Below are 13,774 nucleotides of genomic sequence, written 5' to 3' on the forward strand. Positions count from 1 at the left end.
ACACTTCTTCAAAACCTAACTTTTCTGATTATTAAACACACCAAAATTCGGTAATCCTCCTCGCCGTGGTTCTGTCTTCATCTTAATACTTAATTAGACGGACTGAATAAAATCATCAATTAATTAAATACAACTCAGACCACATGACTGCATGAATGTCCACTCTACTACCTGGCACACAATGTGCATCTTTTCCGTAATCCCCCTTCTTTTCCGTTATCTCCCCCTCAGAGTCAGCTGGCTCAAAACAGAGCAGCACGCCTTGCCTTGCCATTACCTGCACACAGAACTAACATCATCAACATGCATGATAGTCTTTCATGATTGAGGGTTGAGTTGATATTGACTACTTCTCTTCGAGTCCTTTAAGAAACATTTGTGTGTTGAAAATTCCTAACCACTTGTATAATTTATTTGCATACATTTCAAACAGACATACACTACAAGACGAAAGAATGTGGACACCTGCTCGTCGAACATCTCATTTCAAAATGAAAGTTGGTCTCCCCTTTGCTGCTATAACAGCCTCCACTCTTCTGAGAAGGATTTCCACTAGATGATGGTACATTGCTGCAGGGACCTGGCTCACAGTCGGCTTTCCAATTCATCCCAAATGGTTCAATGGGGTTGAGGTCAGGTCTCTGTGCAGGCCAGTCAAATTCTTCCACACCGATCTTGACAAACCATTTTGTATGGACCTCGCTTTGTGCATGAGGGCATTGTCATGCTGAAACAGGAAAAGGCCTTCCCCAAACTGTTGGCACAAAGTTGGAAGCACAGAATCATCTAGAATGTAACTGTATGCTTTAGCATTAAGATTTCCCTTCACTGGAACTAAGGGACCTAGCCCTAACCATGAACAACAGCCCCAGACCATTATTCATCCTTCACCAAACTTTACAGTTGGCACTATGCATTCGGGCAGGTAGCATTCTCCTGGCATCCTCCAAACCAGATTCTTCCGTCGGACTGCCAGATGGTGAAGCATGATTCATCACTCCACAGAATGCGTTTCCACTGCTCCATAGTCCAATGGCGGTGAGCTTTACACCACTCCAGCCGATGCTTGCCATTAATTATAGTGATCTTAGGCTTGTGTGCTCGGCCATGAAAAAACATTTAATGAAGTTCATGGCGAACAGCGCTGATGTTGCTTCCAGAGGCAGTTTGGAACTCGGTAGTGAGTGTTGCAATCAAGGGCAGACGCGTTACACGCTTCAGCACTCGGCGGCCCCTTTTTCTCCACATCTCCGGTTTCCTACCGCAAGCTCTGAACCTTTTCACCTGGATCATCGCAGCTAGCTAGCTTCTATCTGAGTGGCTACCCCCTGGCTAACGTCTCTGTCCCAAAGCAAGCACCAGTGAGCCTGGAACTTGCCTCGTGCTAGGCCCATCTCCCGGCTAGCTGAAGAGGTCCATCAGCCACTCCTTGGGCTACAATATATATTTTGCCAATTTGCCTGGACCCCATTTTACTGCCGACACAGAGCCCCGCCGATTCCATCATGACTGGTCTACTGACGTAATCCGCCCAAGGTATTTCAACAGGATCCTCCATTGCGACGTCCCCTGAAGGCCCATCGGCTAGCCTGCTAGCTGCAGCCGGATAGCTGTCTAGAGCATATCGGAATGTTAGCTGAAGAGGACCATCAGACAATTTTGCCAATTGGCCTGGAACCTTTTACTGCCTACACGGAGCCCTGCCGATCCAACACGACTGGTCTGCCGACATAACCGTCCGAGGGGGCTACAACATACTTCTTCCGCCGCGACGTCGCCCTAAGGCCCTTCTGCTAGCCTGCTAGCCCCGGCCCGCTAGCTGTCTGAATCGCCATGTCTCCAGCTCGTCTAGCTTCGCACTGGTCCCTATGATCACTCGGCTATGCATGCCTCTCCCTAATGTCAATATGTCCTATCCATTGCTGTTTGGGTTAGTGTTAATTGTCTTATTTCACTGTAGAGCCTCGAGCCCTGCTCAATATGCCTTAGCTAGCCCTTTTGTTTCACCTCCCACACATGCGGTGACCTCACCTGGTTTACATGATGTCCCTAGAGACAAAACCTCTCTCATTGTCACTCAATGCCTAGGTTTACCTCTACTGTATTCACATCCTACCATACCCTTGTCTGTACATTATGCCATGAATCTATTCTTCCGCGCCCAGAAACCTGCTCTTTTTACTCTCTTTTCCGAACGCACTAGACGGCCAGTTCTTATAGCCTTTAGCCATACCCTTATCCTACTCCTCCTCTATTCCTCTGGTGATGTAGAAATTAATCCAGGCCCTGCAGTGCCTAGCTCCACTCCCATTCCCCAGGCGCTCTCATTTGTTGACTTCTGTAACCGCAAAAGCCTTGGTTTCATGCATGTTAACATTAGAAGCCTCCTCCCTAAGTTTGTTTTACTCACTGATTTAGTACACTGAGCCAATCCAGTTGTCCTAGCCATGTCTGAATCCTGGCTTAGGAAGGCAACCTAAAATCCTGAAATTTCCATCCTTAACTATAACATTTTCCGACAAGACAGAACTGCTAAAGGGGGCGGAGTTGCAATCTACTGCAGAGATAGCCTGCAGAGTTCTGTCATACATTCCAGGTCTGTTCCAAAATAGTTTGAGCTTCTACTTCTAAAAATCCACCTTTCCAGAAACAAGTCTCTCACCGTTGCAGCTTGTTATAGACCACATTCTGCCCCCAGCTGTGCCCTGGACACCATATATACGAATTGATTGCCCCCCATCCATCTTCAGAGCTCGTACTGTTGGGTGACCTAAACTGGGACATGCTTAACACCCCGGGCATCCTACAATCTAAGCTAGATGCCCTCAATCTCACACAAATTATCAGTGAACCCACCAGGTACAACCCCAAATTTGTAAACATGGGCACCCTCATAGATATCATCCTGACCAACCTGCCCTCTAAATACACCTCTGCTGTCTTCAACCAGGATCAGTGATGACTGCCTCATTGCCTGCGTCTGTAATGGGTCCGCGGTCAAACGTCCACCCCTCATCACTGTCGAACACCTTCTTAAAACACTTCACGAGCAAGCCTTTCTAATCCACCTGGCCCGGGTATCCTGGAAGGATATTGACCTCATTCCATCAGTAGCGGACGCCTGGTTATTCTTTGAAAGTGCTTTCCTCACCATCTTAAATAAGCATGCCCCATTCAAGAAATGTAGAACCAGGAACAGATATAGCCCTTGGTTCACTCTAGACCTGACTGCCCTTGACCAGCACAAAACATCCTGTTGTGTACTGCATTAGCAACGAATAGCCCCCGCGATAATCAACTTTCAGGGAAGTTAGGAAACAAAATATACACAGGTAGTTAGGAAAGAAAAGGCTAGCTTTTTCAAATAGAAATTTGACACGCTCCAGCAGGTATACTTCACTGGTCACCCCCAAAGCCTATTCCTCGTTTGGCCACCTTTCCTTCCAGTTCTCTGTTGCCAATGACTGGAACGAATTGCAAAAATCACTGAAGCTGGAGACTCATATCTCCCTCAATAACTTTAAACATCAGCTGTCATAGCAGCTCACAGATCATTGCACCTATACATAATCCATCTGTAAATAGCCCATCCAACTACCTCATCCCCATATTGTTATTTAGTTTTTTGCTCCTTTGCACCCCAGTATCTCCTTGCACATTCATCTTCTGCACATCTATCACACATCTATCCCGTGTTTAATTGCTAAATTGTAATTACTTCACCACTACGACCTATTTATTGCCTTACCTCCCTAAATCTTACCTCATTTACACACACTGTATAAATATTTTTTCTATTGTGTTATTTGACTGTACGTTTGTTTATTCCATGTGTAACTCTGTGTTGTTGTTTGTGTCAAACTGCTTTGCTTTATCTTGGCCAGGTCGCAGTTGTAAATGAGAACTTGTTCTCAACTGGCCTACCTGGTTAAATACAGGTGAAATAAAAAATAAAATATTGTTGGAAAGTCACTGAGCTCTTCAGTAAGACCATTCTACTGCCAATGTTTGTCTATGGAGATTGCATGGCGGTGTGCTCGATTTTCTACACCTGTCAGGAACTGGTGTGGCTGAAATAGCCAAATACACTAATTTGAAGGGGTGTCCACATACTTTTGCATATAGCGTACATAACCCACCAGACACGCCACTGTGTTTCTTCACCCAAACCAAAAAGATATTTAATGCGCTGCCCAGTTATTTATAGAGCCATGTCATTGTAGAATGCTCTCTTGGTGTCTTTCCAATATATAACAATTATTTTATTTGTATTTCTTATTTTTAATGTAATGTAATATCTTATGTTGTTCTTGTCTATAATGGTTTTGTACTTTGTCATGTATTTGTACATTTTATGTTGACTCCAGGAAGAGTAGCTGCTGCATTTGCAGTTGCTAATGGAGATCCTAATAAACTAAACTAAACAATAATATCCAGTTGTGACATTAAGGATGCCCACTGGTGTCAACCTAAACCCAGTAGATGAGTTATGAGTTATGTACTGTATGAACTGTAGCAGGTAGCAGATGATCCCCTTTGTGTCTGTATGTCATTCAGAATTACCATGGTGCTGTGTGTGTCCGAATAGAAGATTATCACTTCTCACAATGGTACTCCTTTAGTAAAGTAAGATCAAAGCTGAATCAATGTCTCGCAAGGTTACATCATGATAAATGTTAAATGTTAGCATAGTAGGCCTGTAACGTTACTGTTACACCAGAAAACCCTCCTCATATTTAATGAGATTTTAGGATGGTTCGCTGAAGCTGAATAGTCACTTGTTGCCAAAACGCAACCGGGCGCACCACTAGGCAGGATATATGCTTTGATTGCAACAAAATACAAGGCTAATAGCTTGTTACCCCATCTGCTCTAATTCACTTGCAAAATGGTAATTCAAGATGATCTAAATCCTATTAAACTGATTGAGATCAATCAAATGATTGGCATAGAGATGCAGTTTGAACGTGTCACCAGTAAAACCTGAAAAATTATTATTCATGATTGACAATGATGATGGCTAATTTGGTGTTTGAGGTTATTCAAAATAGAACATGTTCTTTACACTATGAGTGGGCATAGGCAGACGTTTCAGTTGGAGGATGCATTTTATGCTAATTCTATAATGGGATATTCAATTTGCTACATCTGTTGATACAAACTTTGATTGAGGAAATGATATGATGTCATTTAAAGAAAAGGTGCTCCCTCGCCTAAAAAATTACACTATACCACTGGTTAGGTATACATAAATGCAAATCACCTATGTCTCCTTTCTGGGCTGGCTGGTAAAATGCTTTGGAATGTCCAACGTGGCCATAAACTCATGGTCTGTGCTGACCAACTCATTCACTTATCACAGAGAACAGTGAAGCCTCATTGTTGGTAAGAGTAAATTATATATACACTGCTCCAAAAAATAAAGGGAACACTTAAACAACACAATGTAACTCCAAGTCAATCACACTTCTGTGAAATCAAACTGTCCACTTAGGAAGCAACACTGATTGACAATAAATTGCACATGCTGTTGTGCAAATGGAATAGACAACAGGTGGAAATTATAGGCAATTAGCAAGACACCCCCAATAAAGGAGTGGTTCTGCAGGTGGTGACCACAGACCACTTCTCAGTTCCTATGCTTCCTGGATGATGTTTTGGTCACTTTTGAATGCTGGCGGGGCTTTCACTCTAGTGGTAGCATGAGACGGAGTCTACAACCCACACAAGTGGCTCAATGCGAGCTGTGGCAAGAAGGTTTGCTGTGTCTGTCAGCGTAGTGTCCAGAGCATGCAGGCGCTACCAAGAGACAGGCCAGTACATCAGGAGACATGGAGGAGACCGTAGGAGGGCAACAACCCAGCAGCAGGACCGCTACCTCCGCCGTTGTGCAAGGAGGAGCAGGAGGAGCACTGCCAGAGCCCTGCAAAATGACCTCCAGCAGGCCACAAATGTGCATGTGTCTGCTCAAACGGTCAGAAACAGACTCCATGAGGGTGGTATGAGGGCCCGACGTCCACAGGTTGGGGTTGTGCTTACAGCCCAACACCGTGCAGGACATTTGGCATTTGCCAGAAAACATCAAGATTGGCAAATTCGCCACTGGCTCTTCACAGATGAAAGCAGGTTCACACTGAGCACGTGACAGACGTGACAGAGTCTGGAGACGCCATGGAGAACGTTCTGCTGTCTGCAACATCCTCCAGCATGACCGGTTTGCGTGGGTCAGTCATGGTGTGGGGTGGCATTTCTTTGGGGGGCCGCACAGCCCTCCATGTGCTCGCCAGAGGTAGCCTGACTGCCATTAGGTACCGAGATGAGATCTTCAGACCCCTTGTGAGAACATATGCTGGTGGGGTTGGCCCTGGGTTCCTCCTAATGCAAGACAATGTTAGACCTCATGTGGCTGGAGTGTGTCAGCAGTTCCTGCAATATATATGCCATTTAGCAGACGCTTTTATCCAAAGCGACTTACAGTCATGTGTGCATACATTCTACGTATGGGTGGTCCCGGGAATCGAACCCACTACCCTGGCGTTACAAGCGCCATGCTCTACCAACTGAGCTACAGAAGGACCACACAAGAGGGAGGCATTGATGCTATGGACTGGCCCACCCGTTCCCCAGACCTGAATCCAATTGAGCACATCTGGGACATCATGTCTCGCTCCATCCACCAACGCCACATTGCACCACAGACTGTCCAGGAGTTGGCGGATGCATTCGTCCAGGTCTGGGAGGAGATCCCTCAGGAGACCATCCGCCACCTCATCAGGAGCATTCCCAGGCGTTGCAGGGAGGTCATACAGGCACGTGGAGGCCACACACACTACTGAGCCTCATTTTGACTTGTTTTAAGGACATTACATCAAAGTTGGATCAGCCTGTAGTGTGGTTTTCCACTTTAATTTTGAGTGTGACTCCAAATCCAGACCTCCATGGGTTGATACATTTGATTTCCATTGATAATTTTTGTGTGATTTTGTTGTCAGCACATTCAACTATGTAAAGAAAAAAGTATTTAATAAGATTATTTCATTCATTCAGATCTAGGATGTGTTCCCTTTATTTTTTGAGCAGTGTATATATATATACACTAGAACACTAATAAAGGGGCGCTGTTTTGAAGCCACCGTGCCTCCATCTTGGCACTCCCCCACCAGTGTAAAACATATTTTGTAATAGAAATGCATTTATGCCTGTCTACATTTGTTTTTGACGTGTTTACTCTGTTAAGGCACCGTAATGCAAAGTTTTAAATGATATTATGTGAGCTAAACATAAAAAACATTAAAACATAAATAAAAACATTTATCCTAAAGTAAATGTTTTAAAGTTATTGTGTTACTGTCCCCACTACAACAACAGAAATGTAATTGTGTCCTTTAAACATTTAATTTAAATTCTGTAGGGGCAGAGGTCTAAGGCACTGCAACTCAGTGCTTGAGGTATCACTGCAGACCCTGGTTACATTCCAGGCTGTATCACAACCAGCCGTGATTGGGAGTCCAATAGAGCGGCACACAATTGGCCCAGCGTCGTCCAGGTTGCGGGGTAGGCTGTCAATGTAAATACAAATGTGTTCTTAACTGACTTGCCTAGTTAAATAAAGGTTAAATTAAAATAATTCCTTTCATTCCTATTGATGACTGCGCCTTCTGGGGAATGGCAATATGGCCGACCGGTGGCTTCAAAGCCACTCACTGGCCAATACGCAATCCAGGATTTATATACATTATTGGTATGAACCAGGCGAGACATTCTTCTTTTGGGAGTACACAAAGTGCACATTTGGTCATTGTTATTTGGTATCCTTGAGACGTCCTCAACCGAAACCAGTTTCCATTTCAAATTCAAATGGGTAGGGACGTCCCAAGGATTCTGGACAGCACGGACAGTGTAAATTTGTAACCACCACGCCTCCATTTTCTTGGAATTCCATAATGCGCATGGAGAGCAGATCCATCCGCGTCTCCAGACAATATAGATCCTTCCTTAAACAAGTTTAGCTGGTTGTGTGTTTAATCACCGTATTTTATGCGCAGATCCACACGGATTTATACACAATAAACATTATTACAGCAGTGGAATATTTCTTTGTTGTAGTGTCCCATATAGATTTGTAAGTTTTGGCGCGTTTTTGTGCTGTGGAGGGATACTGCTGCGCCGTGGTGGTATATACTGAAATGGGTCTCGCCGCCACACCTACGGATCTTGTATACTATGGTAGATAACGGAGTGCCAGCAGATGTGCAGTACGTTTACAGACGGCAGAATAAATACAGTAGTTTATCTCGTTGGAATTTATCAAGACACGAAAACGTCTTCTTCCCGTTCTCATACCCCTGAAATAATAAAGGTAAGAGTTGACATTTACGGTGTCACAGATGATTTCACATGGCTTTTTTTTTTTTTCACGTGGCTTTTGCCGGTAGCTGATTTTTTTTTTTGTAGTTTACGTTGCTTAGCTAGCTATTAGTTACCTGACTTTGATCTATTTATTTGAAAGGACATGACGGCATACATAAAATGATAATTCATTCGAATGGTTTTCGCTTCAATCATGTTTTCTTTGTTGATTATTTGTATAAGAATATTTATGTATATGTACTTGTACTTCTAACGTTAAACCGTGACAATTGTTGGCACTAACGTGTAAATAAATGTGCAACGGTCGATGCAAACGATTTTGTATTCACAATCAAATTAAATGTCCATGTGTAACGTCAGCATCGCTCTACATAGCCCTTCTCTGTTCTGCTAACCTAATGTTTGCTTATGGTAACTGCACCTCTTTTGCCCTTTAAAATGTCTTCTGGTATTTTATTAAATGCTCATTTTAACCGGCAGTGCAGTTACGGCCATTTCAACATGTTCCCCGAATAGGCCATCATTGTAAATAATAATTAGGTCTTAACTGACTTGCCTAGTTAAATAAAGGTTCAATTTCAAATAGTCATTTATGTGCGTATATTGCTGAAATGTGAGTCTGAATGGGAGAGCTGTAGAAGTTGATTTTTAAACTGCAGTGGAACCAGTGTGTGTGTAAAATAATAATAATTGACTACTGAAGAACTGTGTGACTGACTGCTCAAGACTAGAGATGGCAAGGTTTCGCAATAGCCAGTGGATGATCTTTATCTGGAGGCATCTCGGTCTTTGAATTGTTACCTAGTTGATCTTTAAAATGGCCAAGTCCACGGAGTTGAGCACATACGTTTTTGAAATGTACCTCCGTCTCTGTTCGAGTCGCCATGCGTCGATACTTCAAATTGTACTCTCTTAAGCGTGCCCAGTGTTTGCTGAAATCCATACATTTTAAACGTAAATTAAATACAACCACCGACTTTTTCCTCATTGTTGCTGTTGCTCTAATATGGCAACTCGGCGCGAAGGCGCATGTGCTAATTGCATCTCAACAAGGAAAGTTGGTGGTATTTGATTGTTAGTTTTAATTTCTTAAAATAGAAACGTTAAAGGCACGCAATCACAGGACAAACATGGATACACTAAGGGATTAAGTATTTCCACCGTTGAAGTATCGACGCAAAGCGACTTGAAGGAGTCGAAGTTAATAACAAATAGTCTGCACTTAACTCCACGGAGGAGTTGAGGGACTTGGCTAGCATTACCTAGGCAAAATGTTTCTTTTTAGAAGAAAAACGCGCATTTGGCTACGTTGTGCTCCTGTTTAAATGATGTCATGGGGTTAAAAGCCTGTTGATGGCCACCCAGATTGGGGCGGGGTGAAGGATGTAAACATGAATAAAAGCTTGTGCTTGCAGTCAAAGTACTAAGAGCATCACTAAGTCGACTTATATCACAGGTGCATACTCAACAGGCTTTTTTTCCCTCTTCCCAGATTCTGCCAGAATGCTGCAGAGTTTCTCCCAGTCACTAGACTGGTTCTACTCAGAGCCTCTCTTGTTTGATGATGAATTCTGCCAGAGCTTGATGAAGGACCTACAGTCACTCCCCACACCACCCCAGTCCCCTCCATTGAAGACTGGACTCCATGCCAAACCACTTTCCAAGGAGGACCAGTTGAGCTACGTCTCGGACATACTCCTGGAGGATCAGGACCCGCAACTAAATTGGAATTGTGACTTTTTGTACGATGGCGGCGCAACAGAGACAAAGGACCAACAGCCAGATGAGTCCGACGACTGTTTATGGCATTGCCTCGGTGATAAGTCTATGGAGAAGCTATCATCTGTGCTCTCCAGCAGCCCGCTGCTCTCGGACATAGACACAAGCATTTTCGAGGAAATTGCCGGCTCCACACTGGACTGCCACAGTGCGGCGCTCGCATGCCAAGCTTTGGAGAATGAGGATTTCCTATTGGACAGCCAGGAGCAAGGCAGCGAGTCGACTTCAGACTACGGCTCAGCAGGAGGTGAATTCTCAACGTATTCGAGCAGTGCCAGTGATTCTGGTGAGTTGGTCCATGTTCTTGGTCACTGTGCTTGTAAATGAAAAGGTTATACCGTGCATTTATTGACTTTCGTTATTTGCTTAAATGTGAAGAGGAACTGTTAGAAAGTTACTTTGGTACAGTATTGAGTTGAACTTGCATGCTTTTAAATGCCATAATTTAATAATAAGGGAAGTGAATTTAGGGCCAAGTTTTTTTTAAAATTGTATATTTTTTTTCCTCGTGCATTTCTGCAAAAATGAAGAACATTAATTATCTGCTGTGCAAGCTTGCAGTTCACTATAATTAACCCAAAAGGGAAGTTTGCTGCATTGCCCAGAAAATTGCAGTTAAAAATGTTAGTCTAAAGCCAAGGCATCTGAAATGCAGTTTTTCAAATGTTATCGGAATTGACTGCTAACCCAATCCCTTGTGGTTCTCCTCTACAGAGGAGGAGATAGACGTGGTGACAGTGAAGAGGACCACCAGCCCCTCCTCCCTCTCCCAGTCGGTAGAAGAGAGCCGGCGGCGGCAGCGCGCCCTAAAGCGGCAACACCTTGAGATCCAGCTGCAGCACAACTACGCCGCCCCCTGCCCTGCATCGCCCCTCCACTCAGAGCCCTCGTCCACTTCCTACCACAAGCGCACCCGGTCCTCCGACTCCCACAGACACCACCATCACAGCTCGTCGGGCCGCTCGTCGCGACACAACCTCAGCAGTCATCACCACCAATCTAGCTCTAGGCAGTCAACTGATGTGGAGGATGAGGAGGAGAGGAGGCATACCCACAACGTGATGGAGAGGCAACGGCGCAACGAGCTGAAGAACTGTTTCCTGCGGCTCAGGGACAACGTGCCTGAGCTGTCCAACAACGACAAGGCCTCCAAGGTGGTCATCCTGAAGCGGGCGTGCGACAGCATCCGTGGCCTGGAGTTGGCGGGCCAGAGACTGAATGACAAGCGAGACAAGCTCCGAGAGAGGCAGGAGCAGCTCAAAGTTAAACTGGAGCAGCTCAGGAGGCAATGGTGTGACTGACGAGATGAGGCGCAAAACTAAAGCATTTAGAGATAAATGATTTGAAAATACTGGTCTTGACTTAAGACTTGATGCTGCGCACACTCAATGCATGGTCTCATCCAGCCACTGTGGTGACTGTTTAAGAAGTGAAAGTTGCTGAGAGACGGTTAACCCCGTATCAGTAAAAAAAAAAGTTTGGTTTGGAACAACGGGTCCATGTTCAGCCTAGTAAAATAATGTTAGTCATTTATGGTCCTAGCGATTTACCAAAGTCATTGTTCATAAAATAGACTACATGTAACAGCCTATGTTGTAGAGTAAGCTATATCAAATCGAGCAGCCATTTTGTTAGTGAAAAATGGACCTTGTATATACTGTCTCTTCCACATTCCCCATATGTTATGAAATTCCCACTGGGTAGAAATGTCTTCCATTGTTGGTTCAGCATTGAAATTACATGGACACAACGTTGATTCATCCAGAGGTTTGGTTCTTTTGCTGTTGTTTTTTTTGGGCTGGATCCAAAGTAAAAAATTAAGGGGTTGAATGTAATGTATGCCAATTATTGCCATTAATTACTAAAACTGTTAATTACTACTTCCATTTACTCACGTGAACTTTTAAAGACCTGACCTGTTAAGAATTTGGTGTGTTATTGTGGAACAATGCCTCATGCCTTAACTCATTCTGTTATGTTTTGTTAAAAGCATGACTTACTGTACTCTACCTCAAACAGGTCTGAAACCTGAGAATTTGTTCGCTCTCTTGGAAGCAACTATATATAGATTTAGTTGTATATATTTTTGGTTTTATTGTATCATAAATTATTTTAGTATTTTTTGGGGGGTGGGGGTTCATTTGCAAGTTACAGTTCTGTTTATCAGCAGTACTTTGTTTTTTATAGTGTAATAAAGAATTAACAAAAGTCCATGTTTACTGGAGTTATTATACAGAATGTGAAATACACCTGTACAACTTGTTTACCTCACAGGATGCAAGGTACATCCAAGAAGACCGCTATCGCACAATCTGTGTGCGGTACATGTAAGTGTTTGGGTCAAGGTGACAGTTTGAAGATTGTGCAGTACCTGATTTGGAATGGCACCATAAACTATTTTCAATGTCTTGTCAAAAGATGAAGGGGATTATCTCAAGATAGGGTGTGTCTGATAACCCAAGCAGGAATTTGCCTATTGTGCACAAAGTACAGTGTGCAAATTTTTTATTTATTTTTTTATTTCACCTTTATTTAACCAGGTAGGCTAGTTGAGAACAAGTTCTCATTTGCAACTGCGACCTGGCCAAGATAAAGCATAGCAGTGTGAACAGACAACACAGAGTTACACATGGAGTAAACAATTAGCAAGTCAATAACACAGTAGAAAAAAAATGGGCAGTCTATATACAATGTGTGCAAAAGGCATGAGGAGGTAGGCGAATAATACAATTTTGCAGATTAACACTGGAGTGATAAATGATCAGATGGGCATGTACAGGTAGAGATATTGGTGTGCAAAAGAGCAGAAAAGTAAATAAATAAAAACAGTATGGGAATGAGGTAGGTGAAAAAGGGTGAGCTATTTACCTATAGACTATGTACAGCTGCAGCGATCGGTTAGCTGCTGTTTGAAGTTGGAGAGGGAGATAAAAGTCTCCAACTTCAGCGATTTTACAATCGTTCCAGTCACAGGCAGCAGAGTACTGGAACGAAAGGCGGCCAAATGAGGTGTTGGCTTTAGGGATGATCAGTGAGATACACCTGCTGGAGCGCGTGCTACGGATGGGTGTTGCCATCGTGACCAGTGAACTGAGATAAGGCGGAGCTTTACCTAGCATGGACTTGTAGATGACCTGGAGCCAGTGGGTCTGGCGACGAATATGTAGTGAGGGCCAGCCGACTAGAGCATACAAGTCGCAGTGGTGGGTGGTATAAGGTGCTTTAGTGACAAAACGGATGGCACTGTGATAGACTGCATCCAGTTTGCTGAGTAGAGTGTTGGAAGCCATTTTGTAGATGACATCGCCGAAGTCGAGGATCGGTAGGATAGTCAGTTTTACTAGGGTAAGCTTGGCAGCGTGAGTGAAGGAGGCTTTGTTGCGGAATAGAAAGCCGACTCTGGATTTGATTTTTGATTGGAGATGTTTGATGTGAGTCTGGAAGGAGAGTTTGCAGTCTAGCCAGACACCTAGGTACTTATAGATGTCCACATATTCAAGGTTGGAACCATCCAGGGTGGTGATGCTAGTCGGGCATGCGGGTGCAGGCAGCGATCGGTTGAAAAGCATGCATTTGGTTTTACTCTCGTTTAAGAGCAGTTGGAGGCCACGGAAGGAGTGCTGTA

At 43.9% G+C, this 13,774-nt stretch overlaps 1 protein-coding gene across 1 annotated transcript; it reads left to right on the forward strand.

Annotated features, from left to right (window-relative positions):
• The first annotated feature begins 8,167 nt into the window (after nt 1-8,167).
• Nucleotides 8,168-12,357, forward strand: LOC118370058 (transcriptional regulator Myc-2-like). The gene is made up of 3 exons (XM_035754848.2): nt 8,168-8,359; nt 9,863-10,435; nt 10,864-12,357. The coding sequence occupies exons 2-3, from the start codon at nt 9,874-9,876 to the stop codon at nt 11,448-11,450; spliced, it is 1,149 nt and encodes a 382-aa protein (XP_035610741.1). The 5' UTR covers nt 8,168-8,359; nt 9,863-9,873; the 3' UTR covers nt 11,451-12,357.
• Nucleotides 12,358-13,774: the final 1,417 nt, after the last annotated feature.

This window comes from Oncorhynchus keta, chromosome 37 (genome assembly GCF_023373465.1).
Source record: "Oncorhynchus keta strain PuntledgeMale-10-30-2019 chromosome 37, Oket_V2, whole genome shotgun sequence".
NCBI classification, from domain to species: domain Eukaryota; kingdom Metazoa; phylum Chordata; class Actinopteri; order Salmoniformes; family Salmonidae; genus Oncorhynchus; species Oncorhynchus keta.

Bases quoted from the DNA above. Each gene is read 5' to 3' on its own strand.
- LOC118370058 (XM_035754848.2), top strand. From the start codon at position 9,874: ATGCTGCAGAGTTTCTCCCAGTCACTAGACTGGTTCTACTCAGAGCCT. The intron at 10,436-10,863 runs GTGAGTTGGTCC...TCTCCTCTACAG, and splicing joins GAGCAGTGCCAGTGATTCTG to AGGAGGAGATAGACGTGGTG.